The sequence below is a fragment of the Strigops habroptila genome, chromosome 1, assembly GCF_004027225.2.
Source record: "Strigops habroptila isolate Jane chromosome 1, bStrHab1.2.pri, whole genome shotgun sequence".
Lineage (NCBI taxonomy): Eukaryota > Metazoa > Chordata > Aves > Psittaciformes > Psittacidae > Strigops > Strigops habroptila.
The window spans coordinates 128,754,698-128,781,288 of record NC_044277.2 but is presented as its reverse complement, the minus strand read 5'-3'; the positions used below and the strand labels follow the sequence as shown (position 1 = coordinate 128,781,288).

General features: G+C 38.6%; 1 protein-coding gene across 4 annotated transcripts in view; it reads right to left on the bottom strand.

Annotated features, from left to right (window-relative positions):
* Positions 1-26,591, bottom strand: part of HDAC9 (histone deacetylase 9) — a 466,231-nt gene that overhangs the window by 410,216 nt on the left and 29,424 nt on the right. For all 4 annotated transcript variants that reach the window (XM_030470551.1, XM_030470022.1, XM_030470415.1 and 1 more), the window contains exon 2: positions 17,990-18,087. Coding sequence is in view for 3 of the 4 variants with exons in the window: in XM_030470022.1 (XP_030325882.1) it covers positions 17,990-18,008 (19 nt within the window). In the remaining variant the exon portion in view is untranslated. The remainder of the gene's footprint in view (positions 1-17,989; positions 18,088-26,591) is intronic.

Genomic DNA, 26,591 nt, shown 5'->3' with positions numbered 1-26,591 from the left:
GAAACAAAGCCACTGCATCCCGTGATGTGGCAGGCTGTCCCCCAGCAGCCCATGGAGGACCCCAAGCTGGAGCAGCGGGATGCCCAAGGGAGGCTGTGACCCTGTGGGAAGCCCACACTGGAGCAGGATCCTGGCAGGACCTGTGGCCCTGTGGAGAGAGGAGCCCGCATTGGAGCAGGTTTGCTGCAGGAGTTGTGACCCTGCAGGGGACCCACACGGGAGCAGGAGAAGAGTGTGAAGAGAAAGGAATGGCAGAGAGTGTGATGAACTGACAGTCACCCTCACTCCCCATCCCCCTGTAATGCTGGGGGCAAGGAGGTAGAGAAATTTGGGGAGTGGAGTTGAGCCCAGGAAGAAGGGAGGGGTGGGGGGAAGATGCTTTTAAGATTTGGCTTTATTTCTCATTACCCTGCTGTGATTTGATTGGTAGTAATTTAAACTTGGTCATTTCCCCAAGTTGACTCTTATAGCGTAGTTTTACCAAAAAGGAAAAAAAAAAGAAAAAATATATATATATACACACCACACAACCAACCCCCCTCCACACTTTACATTACTTGTCTGTACTTTAAAAGACCATAATATTTGAAAGAAATGCTTCAGGAAATTAATAATGCTTATTAAGGAAAGCATCTTTCTCACAGTCCTACATTCACATTGAAATAACCCAAGAATTTGTCAATCACAAACTATTCAGCAGATACCAGAAAGATAGTTTGACATGCAAGGAAGTATTAGGAGTTTGAATGACACATTGGTAAATTATGATTATCTTCATTTTAAGTGCATATTTCTGTATCACAAACCAGATTTAGATTTCCAGCTACAAGATAACCAACTTTCTGTAAATTCATATTCAGCCTACTGTTTATATAACTATATAACCCTGATCAGTAACTGTTTCAAGTCCTGTATTTTGTGGTACAGAAATCTTCTATCAATAAAGTATGGTAGTGAACCAAAATCTAGAATTTTGAGCGCTGATTAGGAATATTAGTAACTTATTTGAATTTAATCAGTAGTTTTATCTAACCAAGCATCCAGGAGACATTCTTACATATGCTGAACACATATAAGAAATATTTGCATTTCTTTCACCTTCAAATTGTTAGCTTTTCCACTAGATTAGAATATAAGTATGTATGAATTGAAAGATATGGAAACTCAAGCCCTGTGACGCAATTTTCAACAAAATTATCTTCATTTATTCAGGATTGAAATGCAAATAAATCTTTTGAACACATACTGAGTACAGAAGACTGCAATGAGGCTTCAATATAATTCTTATAACATGTGAGGAATGGAGAAAAGTATTAACGCGGTAGCTTGGAAAAGAGACCTTCTAAGGATATAGCCATGAAGTAAACACTGACAGGGTTCACAGTGCCTTTCAACCAATGAGTAGCAACAACAAGTTTCAAGCTATTATCAGAAAATCCAGCAAAATAATACAACTCTTTCATAGAAAAGCCCAATATACAATATCATAGGTTAGTTTAAAAAAAGAAAAGAAAAAGCACTTTTCATGTAAGGAAGATGAGAGCTGCTAGTATGTCTTATTGCTAGTTGAGGCTGAGAAGACCATGTGCTAGGTACAACTACCTGATCTCTCACTCTTATGAACCCTCCTTTTGCCTCTCTCCTTCCTCCCTTCTTTCCCCTCCCCCCCGTAAGATATCTTATGTAAATATAGGAAAAAGGTCTGCCAGATGCATCAGGCATTTTACTTCTGCCTTGGAAGAAAAGTGACAAGAAATTCAAACGTGTTAACATATATCTATATAGATGGTGGAAGAGCACACACTTATCAGATATAGCACTATAAACTATTGCAGAGTACACACAGAATATGTTCACATAGACCATCATTTCATGAAATTAACTAGACATCCACCAAAATAAAACTACTGAGAAATTAATTACTTAGTACGTATAAGAAAAGACCAGGAAAGGGATGGCCCTTTCCTCTTCCATTTCTGTTGTCATTGTAATCCCTTGATGCAGGGATTAAATTAAAAATTTATTTATTTGGGCATTTTGTTAAATCACTGAACACTATTACATTTTTCTTTTATTGCCTAAAAATACATATTTGAACTCAAAAACTCAAATTACAGTACAAAATTATTTCAGTAATAGAATGGTTAGTGTTGGAAAGGACCTTAAGATCATCTAGTTCCAACCCCCCCTGCCATGGACAGGGATGCCTCACACTAGACCATGTCACACAAGACTCTGTCCATCATTTGGATACAAATTAATAGTTATACATCTATCCTAAAATAATTTCATTTACTGAACCTCAAAGACATTTCTCTTCCTTAATTTTAATTTATTGTGGCAAATGATATGGAAATCCCCCAGCAAACTCTGCCATAAGTTCGACAACCTTTCAAATACAAAAAGGGACATGTATCACTTTAAAGGTTGCAAAGAAAGCTAGAAAAAAAGCAACAAGATAACAGTACGCTTCAAAAGGTATACTGCACAGCGGGGAATGTATTACCAAACAGAATAAAAATCTCAGCTTTTTTCTAAGAACTAGCCAGAGACTAACTCATTTCAGCTGGCTTCTGGTCACTAACCATGAACAGATACAATGGATCCTCTCTGTTACAAATACCAATATACTTTAAATCAGGAAAGCATGGCAAAGAATGCCATATTTGACTTTTACCATCTTCTAAAGCCAAAATGGCTTTAAGAGTTGTGTATACTCTAACATGCAGTAGGATTGGGTATGACATGACAGGTACTCTTTTGAAAAGCTTAATATGGCAGTTCATCATGAAAGCAACCTAAAAGAACATGTTAAGATTGTGTCACAATGTTATTCTACTTGTACAATAGGCAAGCCCAAATTTGATGAGGCCTGCAAGGAATGTAAATCCTATAAGTCACACCTGATTGAATTTGTAGGAAAAGACTAAAGTTCAAATTTAATATTCCATCAGTGGTAGGTCTGATGAGAGAGATACAGTTCCTCCCCACCATTCCCAGTGACTTGTTGCTTCCCCAACTACCATTAGATTCTTCTACTCCCTCACTTGTTCTGGCTCATCCTGCCTCCTCATGGCCGTTTAAACGACTGGAGGTTTGGAAACTGTTTGCCAGTTGGCTTCTGTCAAACTGAAACAAACAAACCCAAGATCTCTCACAAATCTAGCTTAAAATACAGTTACACAGAAAACTAAATATATTTAACAGGAACGACTTCCAAAAGGGGAAGATCCTCTTACCAACTCCGCTTCTTTTGGACCTTTTGGACCTTCTTCTATGACTTCTACTACCAAAAGGAATAGCAACATAGAAGACCTGCAATGCCTACACCTTTCAAAGCATCACTGGCACAAACTACTCAAGTAACTGTAAAGTACAGCTGACACTCAGGAGGAGGTTGGTATACAAGGTCTGATAGAGATTTTCAAATCGAACAATCAACTTTAAGAGAGGTTATGAAACTGCACTGTGTTCAGATACAAGGATAGGGGAAAAAAAAACCCAAGAGGATCCACCTCTTTAGTGTTTCACAAATGTCATGGTTGCAGTCTTCCTTGCAATGATACACATCTCCAAGGAAGATGGAAATCACTTTAAAGGAACTGGAAAATCATGTTCAATAAAAGCACAGAGGAAGACTGTGTAATTCCAATGAAGCCCTTTGGGGGAAATTGAGAAGGAGCCAGATCTCACATAGCCCAAATGAAACAAGCACCTCAGGCAAGCCCTGATAGTCCCTGTGCTCTACTGTGTCTATTAAGACAGTAAAAAAAGCTGCCTTTTTTTTTTTTTTGAGCACTTCAGCTTTACTTCCTATTGCCAAACAAGGGAAAGACTTCGCAGCTCTTAATTGTACTTACAGACTATTCTACAAATTATTCAGATTATGAATTACAAATAACCAATTCAAGTCACTTAGGATGAATGTAGAGAGATGCTATACAGAGTAATTTTACTGGTTTCAGTTAGTGTGGATTTCCTGAGGCATGAGTAAGATCTAAACTTGGGTGAGCAAATGGCTTTGCTTATGCTAACATAGTGAGTTTAAAACAACCAAAAAAAAACCCAAAAAGCCCAAACATAGAAAATCCATTTTAAGAAATTTCATCTTACATGAAGAAGAAATTCAGAGAAAAATAAATCAAAATATTTGAAAGCAATCTAGACTGACTTTTAAAGAAGAGTGGTTAAACTAGTTACGGATACTATTATGGATACTCATTCAGGATTAATTCCATGCAGCTTAGTTCACTCCTAAAATAAATTAATGTAAATTAAATTAAGGAAACTAATTCTGAAAGCATTCTGAACAAGGATTTAATGCAAGTTAACAAATTCACTTCAGGTCTAGTTAGTGAAGATACATTTTTTTAGTGTCCTTGTCTAAACAAGCCGAAAGATCTTGGAAATGCTATCACACAGAATGATGATGCCAGTCACCTTCAGCTATCTTTACTTTGTTGAAGCCCTGACCAAAAAACACCCACTTAAAAATACTAAGAAAGGTTGAGTTATACTACAACAGAGATACTGAGTATTTTCAGTAAGCAAGTCCATAATTTCTTAAATTTGGTAATGAATTCATTTAATTCAGTTAATATGAATTCCTGCAAGCTAGGGCAAGGCTACCTCCTACTAGCATGTCTTCACTTGTATATCAACATGGCCTTTTGCAACCTCCATTGACTAAAATGCTGCACATTAAGCTGATCCTGCAAATGTTTCCAAGGATATTTCAGTCAAAATGTACCAGATTAGCAAAGCCCTCATATTTAAATTATAGATAGCAATCTGCTTGCTGTAACAGACAGGAGTGCATTGAGAGAAGGCATGTTAGGTGGCACTACGCTCAGAGATACCTGGCAGAGAGAAACAAATATTGAGAGAAAGACTGATAAGAGAGAGTAACCTCTTCTAGCACTGCTTCCTGCTGAATGCACGTCAGTCTACATCTTAACGTTATCAGTGTCAGACCCGGATTTAAGCAAAAAATAAATAGGTTTCAAACAATTGAGAACCAGTTCAGCCAAAAATTATTTCTGAACTTTAATGAAATTCAGTTGTTCCAGCAAAAAATGCATACTAAGAACACTGGAATGAAAAATTCTTTCTTGTGATGCCTTTTAAGTGAAATATTTAGATGCTTCATGTGGTGTTTGAGAAGGAAGTTACTTGAATTTTTAACAGACTACAATCACTAAACTCAATTTAGTCAATTATTTGCTATAACTCTGGTCTAAATCATCCCCTTTTTGCTCTTCCCTCTCTCCCAAGTAACCAGCTCCTGTGGCACAAATAATTTCCTGCAGCTATCTTTCCTGGTGCAGCATACTTTGCTTGTACCCACTTAGATGTGCTGAAGAGTACAATCAACGTAAACCTAATTCTATGTTTAATCTTTATCTCCTCATCAGATAAGTGGGAAAGGGAGGTAAACAGCTGATATACAATGCATTGTTCCTCTCCTCTACCAGATTCTTCATAGAGGAAACACTGAAATCTCAACCAAAGAGCTCAAGGGATCTCATTTCCCTTTCCTTTCTTGCTCTGCTGTTTAGGACTGGGTCATAATTATCCTATGGTAAATAGTCTGGGAACCATTTTTAGGTCACTGACAAAATATTTAAGCAAGAAAGCCTGCAGCAATCAAATCATCACAGAGCTTTTCTTACAGCTGGGATGATCTAAATCCAGGCACTCATCAGTTTAAGACTGCATGTCATGTATACAGCCACTTAAAAATTCATCTGCACAGCTTTATCACTTCTGCTGTCAAAAACTAGTAAATTCTTATAATTTGATTTCAACCTAAAACATCTTAGAACCTGACTACAAGTGTTACTATTTTAAGATCCACTTGTAAATTGAACCTGCAATCATGTTCAGGCAAGGATAGATTTGCAAGTTCTTAAATCACTAGTTGTTTCAGCTAATAATCAAACAGACCAAACAAGTGCAATTTTTTAAAAATGTAAATTAATGCATTTTCAAAGCACTTTTGAAAGTTATTTTCATACTGAACTGCTTCCAAAGAAGCTTGTAACCTAAAACTCCTCTTGGCGTCAACTGGTATAAAAAATTACAGACCACAAAAAGACTGATTAATCTACTTTCCGCAGCTCAAAAGAAGAGTCTCATGACTCATGAGCATGACAGGTGCAATAGAATTAAAGTCGAGGATGGAATGCCACACTACCAATTTCAGACAGCTTTGCATTGTAGATACATTTAAATGTAAGCATTTACTAAAAATAAAAAAAAAAACCAAACCAAAACAACACTTATCTTCCCCACCTATCACCGGCCAGTTCAGGTAGGTAGTGCTGCCTTCAGTCAGGCTGGAATTTTTGTGTGCTTTCTCACAGGAGGCTTAAATTTATAAGATGATGACAATTTGCATGGTAGACATTGAAGTTGAGGAATTCTGGGAGTGGATGAAGCAGAGAAAGAAAAATCCTTATTGAACATCAAGATCTTAACTAAATCCAGTTATCACAGACAATGTAAAACACTAATGGGAGAAGGATGTAGAGACATTTAATCACTCAATATGACTGTTTCATACCAGCTGTATGTAATTTGTATCATCTGCCTGTAAAGTTGGCACCTTAACCCTGGTTGTCAAAAGCCTTTGCTTAAACCAAGACTCATTTCTGGATCTTCTGCACAACAGTCTTCATCTGACATCACTGCTTAAATGACCTGATCACTGCTTTTTGGGTTTGTACAGCTGGCTTTTGTTACCGCAGTTCCTAGAAGAGACTACTTCCTCAAATACATTCCACCTCTTTTCCCCAGGTTTTCCTATAATCATAACACAAGTCTAGATAGGCAAGTACCAGATTGAATGCCAATTTATACACACACAGCTAGAACGGTCTGGAGGCTGTGCAATTTCACGCTATGCTCCCCCAGATACAGATGAGTAGACCTCATAAATAGAGTTAGGATGATATTGCAGGTTGAGACACTCACTTACAAGCTTCTGAATCAGAGTGCAACTCCGTGTCCCAGGTGTTTCCGAATCAAATAAAGCAGACTTGAGCTTCAGTTTCCTATTTCCTAGAGCAGTTGCTGAGACTCCTAAATAGCCTGAACACAGGTCCTCAGCAGTGGGCTGGTGAATTGTGGAAACTGCTGAGCCTCAGAACAAGTTTTGGTTTTAATCAGTTAACTAAGTGCTGCAAGCAATCCTTCCTGAAATCGTATGGGCTGTTGTTTTGATGTACACATGCCAGGTACCCTTCTGACTCATGTCGTATTATTTGTGTAATGCTTTACCCCTGCAAACTTATTCCACACAAGTCCTACTGATCATTGTATCATTAATTTCACTTAAATATTCTTCCGTTGCTTTCAGGGGGATTTTTCACAGAGTAAGAGCTCTGTTGTACAACAATGCATCGTTACAGTCCTGCTGAATCCAGCTGTGAGCAGTTATTGTGAGTTTAGTATTATGCAACCTTCCTCTGGCTTATCCACATGGAGAAATATTAAAATAAATTAACATTTTACTGGTTCTCTAATTGGAAGTGTCTGTTTGAAACAAATATGTTTATCAAACAGTTTGACTGGGAAAATACATTACTGTAGCTGTAGTTACCCAAATTACATGCTGTCTAAAGCAAAAAGGGCAAAAGCCATCTGGCTTCATATAACTTATATTTTCTAGACAGCTTGCAGCTGGTTCTGATTAAGCAGCATCTCAGTACTCCGAGAGATGTATTTTTAACTCTGCAAGTTTATTTTTAGGGCTCGCACATCCAAGGCACATGGTGTTTACATTAATAAATGAACAACCGCCTACAGTGAAGAAAAGCTTTGTGCAATTCTTGTGGCACAGCCACTGCACAGCATAGATGGATGGTTAAATAAAACATCATGTGTACTAATTAAAGAGAGCTTGCCCACCTCCTGGCTCTTCACACAACTGCAGAAAGCATCTCCAGAGAGATGGAACAGCAGGAAGAAAAAGGTGCTAGACAACAGGATGATTTACTTCTTCTGAAGTAACATAGGACATGACACCCAAAGAAGAGATTACAGATTTCCTGGCCCAACCCCTCCCCAGAAAAGTCTTTTTCTTCATATGGAATCTATAGATTGCCCAGAGAGCTTATTTCTGCATGTTATACAGCCACGTGTATAAGGTAGTGGAAATATCATCCTTGTCATTCAAGAACATTAATGCTGAACAGAAAAACAACGTACAATTTAGAATGACTGAAATCTGCTACTAAAGCCCTGAAATTGTCAGAACAGTGGATGTTGCAGGTCCAGGAAGCATTAGCAGACCAATTTGCAGATTTTTTTTTTTTTTTCTTATATATATAGACACACAGAGAGATTACACATGATTTTTGATTGCAAAATACCAGCTCGTTTCAGTATCATCAAAACATCCCTTTCACAAGGATATTAAATACATGCACCAGAAAGATTAAATGTTAGACATGTTTGGTCTGGGTTGTGGGCTTTTGGGTTTTGGTTTGGTTTTTTTTTTTTTTGGGGGGGGGGGGGTTGTTTCAGGTTTTGGTGTGGGTTTTTTTAAGGTCTATTTTTTCATTCCAGGGTACAGCTGAACTGCAATATGGTTCTGGGTTTTTTTAAGGTTGAGAAAAAAGAAAACAAAATACCCAAACCAAAACCCAAGTAACCAGCTATAATGAAGTTAAACATAACTAAGCTAAAATTAATCCATACTACAATTTTATAACATTAATTCCATTTTGCATGTACTTGCAACCTATTAGATTGTATAGACTACTGTGCACAGTACATGTAACCTCCTCCACTTCTGCGCCCTTACTCTCACAAACCAAAGCAGGCAGCTGCACCAGCCAGCGTGAGTTGGCAAAGGTAGCTGTAGTGCTCTTCGAGAGGGTGTGCTCCCAGAGTTTGGTTCTGGATAAACTTATATGGAAAGGACTATTAACTCTGAAAGTAAAAGTTTTTACTGTTTCTCAAAGGTAACAAAATACAAAACATAAAAGCAATCCAGATACTCCTTTAAAAAGCAATTAATGGAATTTGCTCTTCCAGTCCATATCCACTGAGCTACCTCAGTAACATAACCAACTTTGAAACTACTGGCAGCTAAATACCTTACAATCTCATCAGTGGGAATGTTTTCAGCACCATAAAATACTGACTAGCTGTAAAGCGTTAATCAACTTTGAAACAAATCTCCATTTCAGCAGCTAGGCATGCAGAGCACCAGAGAAGCTGGTCCCACTTCCCTCGTGACACTGAGGACCAGTGCCAAGAGGAAGGGAGGCTATTTCCCCAGGAAGTTCTTTTAAAAAATTTCTTTTCCTTACTCACACTTTAGACACACTTATTCTCATGTGTTCTTATGTTTCTGCATGTGTCTTCTTTCCATGCCTTTTTTCCTTATGTTCTTGTTCCTTATTCTTTTAAGCCAAGTGCAGTATTTATCTCTCCACCACAGCTTTTAAGGTCTCCACTCTATCTCACCTACCCTTCTCTACGTTGCTTTAAGTCACTGTGTCGGTTACTTTATTCCTAAGCCTCCTCTACATGCAAATGCTGGTTTTGTTTCCTTATTCAGTTGATTAGTTTTGGAGTTTCTTACTATTACTGAAAGAACTCTACTACTAAATTCTTTCGAGTGCAAATCTGCATCCCAAAGACAGCTACTGCAGTCATTTGCTAGTGTGTCCCTGCCAGAGAAATGAATGGTGCCTTCACAAGTCTATAGGTACTCTTAACCAGCTAATAGAAATCAAACATTATTTGTCATTTATCACAGATTCCTCGGATGGGAATGGATTAAGGGAGTTCTCACAGGAGTGACCTTTCCTGAATGTTTGATGAACGAGGGCAAGTAGACCCCTCAAGTGCATCCAAAGACAGGGCAGGAAAGCAATATTCTAATATATCAGTTTGGAAAGGTAAAACATTGATGAAGTCATAGAAATAACATAGGTGAAAGGTGATGTAGTATTTCATATAGCAGCAGAAGAGAGAGTTCCTCTCTCTTCTTCTGCTCTCTACAAATAACTGAACAGAAAAACCAGAACACTCAGTGGCTATTTCAGGATGTTCCTGTCTTGGCTTACACCTACTTGCGAATTTGTCCAGAAAAGAAAAAAAACAAACAAACAAACAAACAAACAAACAAAAAACCTGTAGGGCAATTGCTGGATGTTTCAATACAGAAAAAGTATATTCGTCAGGAACTGAGGCAGCTTTTGAGCAGTAGGAGTGCTTTCTGCACCAACAGCAACTACTGAAAGCTGAGTTGGGGATATCTAAATGAGCATATTCACTTTAAGTCACTAAAGATATACTTCAAGGCTAGAGGAACAGCTGCAGGCACCTTAGGGAAGCTGTGAAAGATATCTGATGCCTGTTTTCCTCATGCAGCTTAAAGTGTGTGTGTATTGTGCACTTGCCTTTATTGCAGGGTACTGCATCAAAATAGTACTGTCTCAAAATACAGAGTAGCTGTACTTTTTATACTGGTTTATGCTTTTTGAGCAGAGCTTCTGTTGTGCTTCTTCCTATTAATTACCTTCTCTAGAAACACAGTGTTGGCACCACTATTGAGACAACTCCCTATATTCTTAACAAGTTGGGTTAAACGCAGACAGCATATGGGCTGCATGCTCCAGCAAGACAAAGGATTGCAAATGCTGTTCCCAAGTCAAAGCTGACCATTTCCTGAACTGGTTAACATATCTTTTTCACCCCCTCTGATTAGTAACTGATGTCACACAACACAGAGCATACACAGTAATTCACAGGTCTCCATACTTACACAAAACATCTTTTTCCTCTACCACACCCCAGATCAGTAATCCTTCGTGAATTTACCACTCATGCCAGACAGTTCTCCATTACCCAGTGTAGGAAGAATCAACACAGAAAACATGAAACTTCTATAAACAGATGGACATTCAATTTTGAAAAAAGCTATAAACTCTTTTCTGCATAGCACAGATGCAGCCTTAAACAGCAGTACTTTGAGAAAGTCACGTGTGAGCAGTTGTCTTCTACATTGCTCATGCCATGGCAATGTCCTACAGCCAAATATTGAGGGGCACAGAACCTGACTAATCCGTAATTCAGACACTTGAGAGTGACTGTGTCTGCAAATTAAGGGTTATTAAGAAATGAGAGGTAATAAACAATAATTGCTTGCATAATCCTACTTTTGTACAACAAATTTTCCTGTCACTTCCAGGTGGCATCCTAAGAATCTAAGAGAAATCTGAAAATACGAAGATATTTTAAAGCGTGGTCTCTGAGAAAAGGTTAGAGCAATGAATTTTTACGATCCAGTAAAGAGAAGACTGGAAAGAAACCCTAGCAAAAGCTATCCTAGAAGAAGAACATTGAACAAGTGAGGGGGGAGAATAGCACAGCAGCAGTCACTAGTGCTCACGTCTTCCGACCAGTTGTTAACTACAATCAGTAACAAAGGGCATTCTGGGTAGGAACAGCTCACTGCTTTATTTTGGCAGAAACTGCCGAAGTGTTAAACCAGAAATTTAAACTCAAAATATCCCATGTTTAGCAAATGGGAGTTTTGTCAAACTCTGTTAGGTCGCCTTCCTTTCTGCCAGAATTCCCAGCCAGAGGCCAGAACCTGCAGGAGACTCAACTCTGGAATATACATCGAGGTTGACACCAACACCACACATCTCAGCCCCAAGAACTATAGACCTCACCAAAATCAGGCACCACTCCAGGACCCCTGACAGCTGCTCAGCTTTGTCACAACTAAGAAAACAAAAAAAACAACCAGTTATCTAGGTATTACATGACTTCAAGCCCCTTCCCTGCAGTGAGCACCAGTCCAAACTAAGATCTTAGTTTAATCTGTTAATCTGTTTCAGGCCACATTGAAAAAAGTTTACAAATCCTGCATATCTAAACTGCAATGTTAAACAGAAATAGATATAACTAGTAGAAACATAAAAAATAGGAACCTTATGTTTCTAGGTATAAGCACAAACGGAAACGGGTCATCAAGGGGGACTGTGGAATTCACCATGTTGTAAGCTTTTAAAACCAACATTTTTCTGGTCATCTTAGAAATGATCCATTTCTTTTTTTTCTTTTTTTTTTTTTTTTAATGTGCCCTGTGGCAGGTTCAAACCATGAGTTTCAGTGGTTCAGTAGAACTTGGATCCACCTTACAATGTGGGCATCACTGCCTGAAGTAAAATCTGTCCCCTGATTTAAATCATACCTCAAGGTCCCTTTACACCTTCATTTGCTAAATGCTACAAAGCAGTACTTCATTTCTAAATTAAGATATTACACACACTGTAACATTTCAGACTTTGTAATGAAGTTTTGAAACTGAAGCTTCAAAATTAAGGCACTACAAAGCAGTCCAGCTCTCTGTGAGTTACCTAATCTGCAAATTACCTGTTGTAAGTGTTATAATTATCACTGCAGAAACACTTATTCTGCAGAAACACATCTGGGCTGCTGGAGACAAAATCAGGAGGCGGTGTGTGGGTGGGAAAAAATTAAAAGTTGGCAAACGCGCCTTTTTTTGGGTATTCAATATAATCAATGTTCATGCAGCATGAATGCAGAAATTGAAAGAAAGTTTTTATTCATGGTGTCATATCTGACTTTCTGTATCATGTAACATTTTAGAAACAGATTGTTTCAAAAAATGTAGATGTTAGAAATTCATAGGAAAATATTAATTGCATTATCTTTCAACAGAGCATATTTCACATGCTTCTAACTGCTTTGTGTTGCATGTATCTTAATGAATATGAAGAATGCCTGGCAGTCAGATGCTGAAATACTTCAAAAGGAGTACACTGGATGACAGATGATGTGACCTTGTTGGTGATTTCTTTCAGCTACAGAGATGAAAAACAAACATGTTCACTGAGACTCTAAATTCTCTATGGACAGAACTGAGAACTCATAACATTTGGAAACCAGAAATGACTAGCAAAGTGAAGCTGTGTGAAGAAGTCGTTAGTATTTCTCTCTGGCTTTACCTAGGGCTAGGTAATCCCACAATTCTGGAGACTAACCATGCTCCTCCTGCTCAAGGATCACTCGTGATCATTTCCTTCAAATGCAGTACATGAGCTAAACACTCTTTTCTCTTCCGTCTTCCTTCCTCACCTTGCCAATACCACTGATCGTGTAGCTATGTAATAAACCACAATGAGGAACCAAACCAGGCTAAAAACAAACCTTTTTTTTCTCTTGGGAACAGCTGAGCCTGGACCAGTTCCCAAATCTGTTTCATCTTGTGGCCACACAAATAAATATACCTGCCATGATGGAGCAGTCAATGAGAAGAGTGAGAACAAGAGGCAGGCAGTCACTAAAGCTGCTTATTCCGGCACTGCCACCGAAAAAGTCATTTCTCAAAATGTAACCTCCCCTTGGTGGCTTTTCAAATCATGCAGCTGCCTGCTCACAGTCTTCCACCTGCTCCCCTACCCTAGAGGTGACTCTGTCCTGTCTTCTCCCCCCACCAACACAGACACAGAGCAATGAGCCTTGACACAGAATCATTTAGTAAGTGATTGAAGTGAAACAGCTATCTGATGAGTAAAATCACTCATGAGGGAAAGTGAGTTTGCAGTGATGCAGGGAACCACGATCATCTTCCACAGTACTTGTGTTTTCAGACATAAAGAACACTGCAAACAATGACATCGGAACATAATTTCTTTGTTGTTTATCTGGATACCACAAAAGCAATTCTCTAAATTGAAATATGAGGATTGACAGACAGAAATTAGGACACCTATTTCTGTATTAAGAAGAGGTTTTAGCCTTCTGGTACTTCATTTACTACTTTGTTTTGGACTCAAAGTTCTCTTAAACCTTTTCACAAGAAGACTGACAACATATATTTTAGAGTAACTATATTCCTGATCATTCATCAAAATATTCATCCACCCACAGCATCTACTGCTGGTGCAGAGATGGTTACTGGACTGCAGTGTAACCTTTCACTGCATTTTAACTTTAAAATAGCAGTGGAAATACAATTTTGGGGCATTTTCTATACTTAGTTTTTACTAACATAAGGAAAATTATTTATAAAAAAGCAGAGCTAAGCAGAACAAGAAAACAGGGGGAGTCAGCTTGCAGAGAGGAAGAACAAGCTATTCCTCAAGGGGAACAAACATGCCGATTAAAGAAATTCAGAATGAAGATGACAGAAAAGTGATCCAAAAGTAGGAACTGGGAAAATGAATGAAAAGTAGGAACTGGGAAAATGAAGCCATCCCCTGTTCAGAAGAGTAGCACTCTTTGCAAGAGTTGGAATCCTTGGAAACTGGTGGTAGGCACTCAACAGACAAAATCCCCAACCACACTACCATGTTACTAGAATATATATTTCAGAGTATGAGATGGCTAGAGACAAATAACTCCAAAATACATCTGTAAGTATTAATTCACCACTGGGTATTATTGAGAAGTAAAGTGTCTCAAAACAGTAAGTTAACTATTCTCTGTAAGTGCAAATAAATGTTTTCATTTCTGTCTAGTGCTTTTTATGCACACAAGATGAGTTCAAAACACGCAATGGCCACAGGATATAAACATTTCCTTAATGATCTTACAATTTGTAAGCAAAGCAAACAACCAAACATCGTCACCTTCCCCTGTTGGGATCCAGCATTTGCTTTATAGCTCTGCAGATTAGCAAGAGCCTGGTCCCTTAAGGTTCAAAGAGTTGAGATCAATTAAACAGGTTACAGTGTTGTTGCAAGTAGATGTTGCTACACTGGAGACCTGTTCATTGCATCATACAATGTAAGGAAATACTTAGGTGCATTGCTGCTAAACACAAACCCTATCCAAAGAAGTTCCTCAGATAACATTTGAATAAAAAAATGCATAGTTTTTGCTTGTTCCACATCAGGTCTTTCAGTAGACTTTCTGACAATACGGTATAAAGGAAAAGCATTCTAAAGAAATAAGTATTTTCTCCACTTAGCATTCACATTGTAAGAGTACAGAGAAATTTAGCACAGCACACAATATTTGAAGCTTTCTACAGTATTTCAGATTTGTTTTCATTGACAAAACAAGCCATCCATGAAGTGGGTTGGCCTGTACCATTAATCTACAGAATAGCAATACTTTACCAGTTTGCCTCTTGGGGTTTTTTTTTTTTGTTTGGTTGGGGTTTTTTTTTTAAGTATACTCATCTTCTGTGAAAACTGTATGCCATAAACGCAAGAACTGCCTTCCACATGCTCACCACCACAGGAACAAGCTGCTCATGTCAGTGCCAATCCAATTAATTTTTCTATTGGAATACTAGGGATTCTTCCTCAACTATTGCAGAGTCTTTACAAGTGAAACAAGTACATCTTGGTATATATTTATAACCTCAAGTTAGAAGTTGAATCGTAGAATCATAGTTTGGGTTGGAAGGGACCTTTAAAGTTGGATGGAAGTACCCTTCTATCTCTTTATCTCAATAAGGTTCACCTTCCTAAAAACAAACTCCAGGAGAAAGAAATAGAAGCAATACAAAATGCAGTGGGACAAAGACATACTGGTCACATATGAATAAATATGCATGCTTGAAAAGAACTGGGAAGGGTGAACCCGCTTAGTGTTGATGCAAAAAGAAAATTTAGCAATTTTTATCTTCTAAAAATTCTAAGAATCGAGGTTAACTGCTCACAGAAGTGGGAGGCCTTTCCTACCACTCTCTTCCCTACCAGCCTATTACAGTGACTGTAATGAAAGGAAAAATTTAAGTGACTGCCAAAAGGTGATAGAACACTGCACAAAACACAACTCAGACTCCCCTCGATTGGGGACAGAAGAGATGCTACAAGAAGACAATCATCCTTCTTTAGTCCACAGCATTTACTTTAAGCAGGATGAGAGACTGAAGTTCAAATAAATCCTGCCTCATTTCTCTTTCACTGAGGGAAAGAAAAATTAGGATCCCCTGGGTGATGCTGCCCTTGAATTCTGCAACACTGTACATGCCACAGATGTGTTTTGACATGGTTGGTGAAGCAACTCAGAGCTTTAGCAGGCAAACTCTAATGACAGGGGATATTAAGGACTAGATTCAAAGATATTTAGGCATCTAACTCCTACTGAAGGAAATGCTTCTGAAGTGTCTAAATACCTTTACAGGTAATCTGATTGTATTTAATGTTTCTCCTTTATTGGATTTGGAAAGACAGCAAACATGAATGCATATTTACAATTTGTTCCTTCATAGCAGTAAGAATAATGGATGTTACCTTTTTTTTGTGAGAGCCAATTTCATTTTTGACTATTTACACAGACTGTATCTAATGCAAGATAAGAAACATTAGAAAGATACTAAATCAACTGGAGTATCTTGGAATTTGAACTGCATGTTTAGGGAAGTACAAGACTATTTCATGTTAGTCACCACTGTAATAAAGATAAATCAAAGACATGCCTTTCTGCTGAATGCCCCATCATGCTTTGTATTGGTAATTCACTGCATGCACCAATTTGCACTGCCGGAAAAGAGGCCGAATATGAAACGCAGCTATGCTTGACTCCATTTACTGTAATAGCAGTTATTGCCAATTTTCAACACTACAATCAACAATTCTCAAAAAAATCCACCGTGAATTACATTTCTATGAGATAGGCATCTAGCAGATAAATACGGCTCACTATTACAGTGTTTTCCCTGATGCTTTTATAGGCTGTTTGCACAAAACCAAAGCAGCCATAAAATAAGCCACCTGTACCAACAGTACTAGAAATAGATACTTCAAATGTGGGTGAACAAAGTGCAAACCATATGGGACATTGCACAGATTTGAATTCGGGACTCACGTTCCTCAAGAGAACTGAAGTCAAGCTTCACTTGGAGTACTGTGTACAGTTCTGGTGTCCTCAACATAAAAAGGACATGGAGCTGTTGGAGTGAGTCCAGAGGAGGGCCACGAGGATGAGAAGAGGGCTGGAGCACCTCCCGTATGAAGACAGGCTGAGAGAGTTGGGGCTGTTCAGCCTGGAGAAGAGAAGGCTGTGTGGTGACCTCATAGCAGCCTTCCAGTATCTGAAGGGGGTCTACAAGGATGCCGGGGAGGGACTCTTCCTTAGGGACTGTAGTGGTAGGACAAGGGGTAATGGCTTCAAACTTAAACAGGGGAAGTTTAGATTAGATATAAGGAAGAACTTTACAGTGAGGGTGGTGAAGCACTGGAATGGGTTGCCCAGGGAGGTTGTGGATGCTCCGTCCCTGGCGGTGTTCAAGGCCAGGTTGGACAAAGCCTTGAACCACGTGGTTTAGGGCAAGGTGTCCCTGCCCATGGCAGGGGGGTTGGAACTAGATGATCTTAAGGTCCTTTCCAACCCTTACGATTCTATGATTCTATGATTCTATAAGCCATGTTCCATATACAGCATTCTGTTTTCTTGGAAGTTTAAAAATTGGGTACAGCTACTAATAGCACACTTTCTATCAGGTGAACCTGCACTAACTCATTTTGCAGGAATTGGATACAGCAGGTTCAGAGACCATTGTTAACTATGAATCCTTAAAGGAGAAAGTTCTGCAGAGTATGCCCAATGTGGGCAAATATGACTTTAGAGCTAAAAAGAAAAATAACAGAATACCACTTGCAGTCTTTCTTTAAACAAAGCAACTGTGCAAAGGCAGAAAATAAATTACTGACTAAATACAAATATTAAGAATTCAAATGGTTTAGGATGTCAATTCATGTCCAAACATGATTATTCAGTTTTCTTAATAAACTCTATAAAAATGTTTTAAAAGCACTGTAGGATTATCCTGGCTTTAGAATTCAACTGAGATAAGGTATCCCCAAAATAGCCAAAGTGCCTATATAGCCATTATCCTGTTTTGTAAAGGAGTCATATCTTCTGAAGTGCAGCTGGCATAACAGTCACCTGCCAAACCCATTTCATCAACACAAAGAATTATGTACATACCAATACAGGACAGTGTAATGCAGGAGTGAGGTATAAATATAAACAAACTGACCTGGTGTTGTGGAGCTCATTGCTCTTGATGGAATGGTAACTTGTTGACAGTGTAAACCGTGGCAGGTTCTTCAGATTTCTTCCAGAAGTGGGGTGAATCTGAATAAAATAAAGAATACCAACTTTGACTACATGTTAACAACATAAGATTATAATTAACATCAAACACAAACAAAAGAACATTTGAAATCTCTCACACTATAGAGATTCTTTTACATATGTTTTTGCTGTAAATTCAAAAGCTGATGACCACTGAAAACAAGGCTAAATTTAAAAAATCCTCAAGCTTCAGGGTAGTCCAGATTCACATACAAATTTGCATTACAACCCATTTACAGTCACATAACAATACCAGAAAGTAAAAATGAACTGGTTCTTTCTCTTCCCACTAGGATCAAGGAATTATATGAACTAGAGTTTGAAAGACTTAAGGAAGAAATAGGTAGATTATATCCTTATGGCTAAACAGCGCCCAATTAATAGTTTTACTCCTACTGTAGACATTTGCAGTCAGTATTGAAACATGAATGTGCAGAAACAGATCTGCAATTTAAAAGCCTTTCTGGAATAGCTACTACTTCCTTAATCTCCAGTGTTTACACAGTTCATGAATAGAACCTGTTGTAATAATTAGCACAGTTGAATGGATCTCCCATGACTACCTAATGACATCTCTGACACCACCAAGATAGTCGCTAATAGCGTGGGCTGCTCAAGAGTAAGGCAAGAAAGGTTCTGCAATTTGGCTGAATCCTTTCACAGTCCTGTGACATTCTCAGTTCAATGCAGAAGCAGAAGCAAAAATGTTCCTCTGATACTCCCATCTGCTGAAAGATTAAAGCTGCAGACAAAAGGCTTTTAGAGAACTAAAATATATTTTCATTCAAGCATGATATAAACAGCATCATGAGAGGATAAGGTTGTAATGCATTACAACGACTGTGACTATTCTATTCAGCCACTGCTCCTGAAGCATCGAAGTAGTCAGATATTCTTAGTGCTGAATATTTTAGCAGCTTTTGACACTTTTTTTAAACCACCAACTGCACATTTCGTTTTAAGTGAGCTCAGCCAAATTTCAGATAGTAAATTACATTTTAACCAAGTATTATCATTTAAGTTTAGTACCATTATCATTCAAGAAAGGGAAATCACACATTCAAATAAGCAGCTTCTGCTTTTATGGCCACTAAAGTAGCCTGCTCAAACAGGCCTGATATTTGGACACATCCAGTACTCCCACAGGCAGGATCTATAAAACTAAAATTCATGATATTACAATGAAAATCCTTATTACTTTCCCTTGCTTATCTCATGCATCAAATTTCATCAAATATCAGATGGAATTGCTGTTAAACTAAACAGTCTCTACCGTTAATCTAATTTAAAACCTCTGCTTAACCACATCTTTACCATAACTGAGGCAGGTGAGCACCTTCCCCATATAGCTCCAAGATTTATCAATATAACTACAAACAAGGCACAATTCAGGCTAGATGAGTTTTAAGATTTTATCTGATTTTAGAGAGCTCATTATTATCTTAGCAGCTACACATATCAAGAAGAACATTTTCCACTATCCATCCGTTCACTCAGTATCCAGCCTCAGATATGACTATGCAGTATCTCATAGAAAGTAAAGAAATTTATATTGATGCTTAACTATGGGCATTACTACACTGAATTTTCAGTAGAGTTTTAAACTAAATATAAAATTCTGGACATTAGGCTTTGACAATATTCTAAGGAAAACACTTATGATCACCACAGCTAAAACTGTAATTTTGCCTAAGTTCATTTCATGTAGACCCCCCATCTAAGTAGATATTTGAAGCTAGTATGATCAGAGAAGCTGCAGTCAGTTCAGAATGAACACAAATGGCTATGCTTTCACCTCACAAATACATCTTCACCTTTTTCCCCAGTAAAGATAATTGCAAGTAACTGGGATAGTTGAGGTGGGGGGAGAGGGAAGGGAAGGAGAGGGAGAGAGATCAGTGAATATGTATGGCATACTCCTGTCAGTGCAAATATTGACATTCCATACTCCATCAAAACAACAGTCCCAATCATTATAAACTACTGGGCTACAGATACCAGCTTTGCTGAAACTCTGTAGAAAGAAGCTACTTCTCAGCTCTTCCATGCTCTTCTGCAGCAAGGAATACTTACTCCTGGAGGAGGATCAGGTTAGGTAAGACTTCAGAAGCTAGACATACACAAGTCCATGTGACCTGATGAGATGCATGCTCCCATGAGTGCTGATAGAGCTGGACAGTACCACTGCAAGGACACTCCCAGGTTACCTTTGAAAGGTTGTGATCATCAAGGAAGGTTCACAAAAACCGTAAGAAAGCAAACATTACTCCTGTCTTCAGGAACAACAAGGAGAATAGTGACTTACAAGCCAGCCAGCCTCACCTCAGTTTCTAGGAAGGTGATGGAGCAAATAATCCTGAAAACAATTTCCAAGCATGTGAAGGACAGGAAGGTCATGAGAAATTGTCAGCATATATTTATGAAGGAAAATCATGCCTGGCCAATCCAAGAGCCTTCTACAATGAAACGACTAGCAACACAGATGAAAGGAGAGCAGGGAACGTTGTTTATCTTGTCTTTAGCAAGGCTTTCAGCACTGTCTCCTGTAACATCCTCACAGACAAATGGTGAAATACAGACAGATAAGTGGACAGTAGGGTAGCTGAAAAGGCTGAAAACTGTCTGAGCTGCCAGGCTCAAAGGGTTGTGATCTGCAGTCCAAAGGCCAGCTGGAGGCCAGCCACTTTAGAGTACCCAGGAGTCAATACTGGTGCCAATACTGCTTTTCACTAAGGATGTGGCTGATGGTAGGGAGCATACCCTCAGCAATTCTACAGATTATTCAAATTTGGGAGGAGTGGTCGACAGAGCAGATGGTTGTGCTTCCATTCAGAGGGACTTCAACAGGCTAGAGATAATGGGTCTATTGAATGTATGTGGCAAGGTTTTGGGAGGCGGAGGGGAGGAGCTGCAGAGGTGGCTTCTGTGGGAGAAGGTAAAGGGCTGCCATGTGTCAGCCACAGCCAGTCCAGTCAGTCCTGCAGCAGCCACACCACAGGTCGAAACTTATTAGCCGGTGACCAAGCCTGTGGAGCCTCTGTGAAAACATATTTAAGGACAGAAACACTGGTGGGAGTGGGAGGGGACGAAGTGGGAAGAGGAAGAAAAGTGAGAAAGAACACCAAGGTCAGGGGAAAAGGAGGTGCTCTATAACAGAGACACTAGGTAAACAGAAGCGCAGAGGACAGAGCGAGACTCTCTCAGTGAAGCCTAGTGACAGAAAAAGAGGCAATGTGCACAAGCTGAAACATAGAAAACTCCATTTAAACATTAGAAGGCATTTTTTCACTGCTGTTGAGTCCAAACATCTCAGCAACATGCTGCCCAGCTAGTTTGTTGAGTCTCCATCCTTGGAGACTGTCCATCTTCGGAAACCTGCTGTAGTGGACCAAGCCCTTAACTGGGGCATGGGCTAGGTATCTCCAGAAGTCCCTTCCAACCTCAGCTACCCTGTGATTACTTGATGTGGAAGTTTAGGATTTTTTCCTTTCAAGATCACCATAGACAGCATCAGCACTGAATATGCATTGATGTTAAACCTACTGAGAATAACTCCTGTATAAGAAAGCATTCTGCTGGGATCCCCATAAAAAGATTTCTGTTAAGGAATTCTGTAAATTCAGCTGCACTGGTAGTCTTACATTTCATGAAGTGGGGGTTGGCATCCTGCCTGATACTCTATTTCCATATATTTCTCGTAAATGCAAAGCTTTTGCTAAGCTGAATGTTGTTTTTCGGGTTTAGTTTTAACAACTCCTTGCAAATATGATACAAGGCTCATATTGTCAAAGCTCACAGTTAGAACCATGAAAATTCCACATCATCATATACATAATTATATTCACAACACAGACACTCTCATCTCATTCAAATACACTTCTCCTGATAAGCTGACATGCATCATTTCTTTCCTTTTACTGAAGCAACGTCATTGTGTAAATTAGACACTGTGAGCTGCAGTGCCACATGTTTTTTAATGCTAGCAATGAACCAAAGGAAAAAAACATAGCACTGGCCACAGGACATTATAATTTCATGTGGAGTACTACGGTCCTTGGGAGATGCATTTGTGCTTCACCTTCACCCACAAAAACCAGAACACAGTACCGGACCGGTAAAGTGAGAAGAGAAGGCTCAGGAAAGACCTTATAACAGTCTTCCAATAACTGTGCTGTCCCAAGACCCCAAGATATTCCATAACTACCTTTTTTCTATCTTGTGCCTGTTCTTCAAAATTCTTTTGGGAACTGGGTTTCTGAAATAGGATGCAATGAATACAGATTCACAGAATTCAGATTAAATAAATAGTTCTATTTCACTCTTCTCCAAGATTAATTTTTCATGAGAACTTCTGAAATGAATCCATAGGCACACGTTTTTCAAAACTACATCCTGGAGATATCTTCCAGATCTTTCTCTTCCAGAAGGGATTTTTTTACCCAGCTCCAAAATATGTTATTTGTAAAGGGGTTTAGAAAATCATTCTGAAAGCTTTTGTGGATTAAAATATGGTACGATACACTTCATTCAATTCTGAACATGACAGGTTGGCACCCCTAACAACACATCTAGTCAAATCTCTGCTGCATGTATTGTTTTAAAACAGCTCTCAAGTTACTTATCAACAAAATTTTTATTGGAATTAAGATCAAAATGCTGGAGGCCATTCACCTCAAGTATCACAAGAAAGGAACAGTAATCACTTCTCACAATTTGCATGTCAAAAACTAAGCATCTAAAACACCTGTCGGAATTGGTATGAATTCTGCTGTTCCAAGAGCAGTTTAGCAAAAAGCACAATTAAAAGAAATGTGAAAGGCTTAAAAAAAACTAAGAAATAAACAAAACAACAACAATTGCTCTCTACAGGACATGAAAAATGCAATGGTTAAAAAAGAATGCGTCTTTCCAATGAAAGATATTATACAAAAAAATTCTTGAATAGTTATTTGTACTGTATATAATAAAAATCAGATGGGGGAAAAGAAAAAGATCAAGCTATAGAACTTAAAAAATAATAAATGCAAGACAACATGAAGACAGGAAGACAAATTACAGTGAACTTTTACTAAAGTGAATTTCACCCACATAAGCCAAACCCAGAGTGCCAAATCCAACCCTTCTAGCCTTATATGAACCTTCAAAATTTGATTAGGAAGTGAGCTGACATGTGAACTATATCTCCCAAATAACAAGCAATAGGACAAGAAGAAATGGCCAGGGGAGGTTTAGATAGGATATGAGGACAAATTTCTTCACCAGAGGGCTTGTCAAGCATTGGAACAGGCTGCTCAGAGAAGTGGTTGAGCCACCAACCCTGGAGGCATTTTTAAGATGTGTAGATGTGGCACTGAGGGACATGGTTTAGTGGTGAACTTCGAAGCGCTTGTTAACAGTTGGACCTGATGGTCTTAAAGGTCTTTTCCAACTTAAATGATTCTATGTTTCTACAAAAAAGGGGAAAAATAAGATCACGTGTGCTGAGAAATGTTGGTATGAATTCTAAACATGAAGGACTTACAGACATCAACCCATAGAGCCAATGGGTATATGCTCTTTTATTCCACTTTTATTACATTTGGTTTACAAACATAAAGTAAGAATAAGTTGAACTAAACCCAGGACATTATGCACCATAATGCTATTATGCAGTGACCTTTCTATGTAAGTACAGTGCAGATTTAATAGCAGCATTATCAAAGTCTATTCCAATAGACATCGGAATATATAACTGCTTTCAGTGAGAATTTGGTGGTTCCACAGCAAAGCCTTCAGCATCCAGAATTCACTTCAGGATTGAGTACTTTACCATAGGTATTCAGGTATCTTGTTCTTAATTAGGTATCTACTTAAAAACTTTTTTGAGTCTCTAACAATTTTGCAGTACACATCTTTGAAGGTTTAGTACTCCTTTAGCAGCAAGTTTTGGACTGTCACACATGCTGTGAGCATACTACTCATGCTGTTGTAAGTGGGAAGGCTCAGTCTTCTTTCCATAAGAAATCCTCCTTCGTGAAGCTCTCTTAAGCAAGCAAGAGAGCCATACAGCCATTTGGTCAATCTGTTTTACACGCACCATCTACTACAGAGATGAAGCAAACAAGATTTCCAAAAAGCAATATGAGATGATGCCTTCCAGCAAAGATGAGTCTTAGGCCTGAATCATCGGGATTAAATAATATGCTCCTAAGCAGCTGGCTGGACTTCTGCTATGCCAATTACAACAAATCGGCACAAGCTTCTACTGCATTTCCCAGCGAAGCCAGCTGGAATATGATCTAGCTAAAAACAACCTTTTTTTTCCAGCCTCATCAGGTTTTTGAACTTGTTCACCACACAGCTGCAGAAATAAGTCTGCTGCAGCTTAAGTAGTCCTGCTTCCTTCTCCACATTAGCTCCTTAGCTCACCAAGAGGAGTGCACATCAGGCTGTGCCCTCATAAAGTTGAGCTGCATCAAGTACTACCAGGGACTACAAGCGACCTCTCCAGGTGAGGGACTGGCCTGTACGATGCTTTCATAGCAGAAATAGAAAATATGAGACAGGCTATCCTCTTTGTGTCCATATTTTGATTTTATTATTATCATGCCAGATTTTAATCAGTGTTGCTTAAAACCATTTTGGAAACAAAAAGAACTTCTGCTAGGGAAAAGATGAATCATAAAATTAGGAGGTCACTGAAGCACAAATTTGACTTGTATCACTTCCACTACTTGAAGCATTGTAATACATAACTACTGCCAAGACTCTATCACTAATCAACATATGCAGCCACCTCCAGAGAGGAGGAGTTTTCTCCTGCATTCTCAGAGTCCTGCAATGGACTCTGATGGAGCTAGGGAAACATAAATGGACTTCTCAGATTTTTCACAAAGCCTAATGAAGGAGGGATGGAACTATCAGAAGTTAATGCTTCTCTATACCCTAAAGGCAGCTCACAAGGGAAGATACTAGTTTTAAAATGACGTTTGGTGGCTAGCAATGAAAAAAATATACCAGAGACCTGAAGAAATCCATTAAACATAAGGAAAGAAAGAAACAAACAAAAACCCTTTTCACTGGAACAGGTTGCCCAGAGCGGCTGTGTAGTCTTCATCCTTGGAGATGTTCAAAACTCAACTGGACATGGCCTTGACCAGCCTACTCTAGCTGACTGTGCTTTGTACATTGGGATTGACTTAGACAACCTCTAGAGATGCTTTCCAGCCTCAGCCATTCTGCTTCAAGACACATGAAGAACAGCCCTGTGTAGGTAGTAAGAAAGTGGGGATAGTCCTTTCCCCACACACAACGGCATGAAGGAACTTCCACCAGATGAGCATAACCGAAGGAAAGCATCTGTCTCTTATGAATTTTTCTTTTTCCTCAAAAAGCTGGACAAAGTGAGCCACTACAACAAATTACAGAGCCCAGATTATTTTGAAGGAAATTTCAAATTCTAAGTTTCTTTTATGTTGCTTCTCTTACCCACCACTACCAAAACTAATTATCCAGGCTCCTGGGAAGGAAGCCTCAGACAGAACTCAAGCACCTAAATAAGAAATGTTTTCTAAATTCTTAAATTTGCCTTTGAAAAACTTTAAGCAGACTTCTGTGGAAAGCAAAGGCAAATTTAAATGACAGCAGGAGTACAGAGGGTTACATGAGCACTGCGAGCTCTGCACTACTGACCTAAACCGTCTCACTTCAGGGAATATTGAGGAAGGCAAGACTTCTTTAATTGATAACTTATTATGAATTATCAGGAAGGAATGAGGACAAATGATGGACTGTTTATTCTATGTATGCATATACATCGAATAAAAAAACATCACTCCAATATACATTCTCATAAATGGTCTCACACAAGAAGAACAAAGCAAACATGTAAATTTTTACCATTCACATCATTAAAATATGACTTTTCCCATGGGTTCGGGTAACCCAACCTAGTTCAGAGCACTAAAACTAGAAATATTCTTTCAAAGGAACAAGAAATAGACAGCAAATAGAGCACTTCTGAAACCCTTTGAGCCTATAATATGTAGCTCACAGTATTTCAGCTTTGCTTTATAGTTGTCTTTTCACCAGTTAAAAACTAAATTTCTCTCAAGCACTCCCCCTTTTTTCTTAAACTGAATCATATTTCAAATGCTATTGAACCTTGTTGCACACTATGCTAAGTAACACATAGCTACTGATAGAGAACTTTAGACAGTAATTTTCCCCTATTCCATATTTACAGTATCTTTTCAAGTAAAGGGCAGCATATCAACTAATTTATTATGTTTTAAATTTAATGTGAGATACACAGCACCTGAATACTTACAACAGGGCGATTTCATAATTAGAACGTATCAGAACATCAAAGCTTCATACAAAAATGCACTCTTGTGTTTCTGCAACATCATGCTTAATTAAAACAACAGAATGCATCTCATGAAACAACAAGAATCATCAGCCACCCTATGGGAGTCTGTCTGTCCTAGACTCTACAGGAAGAAACTACTTATCTAGAAGAGAAA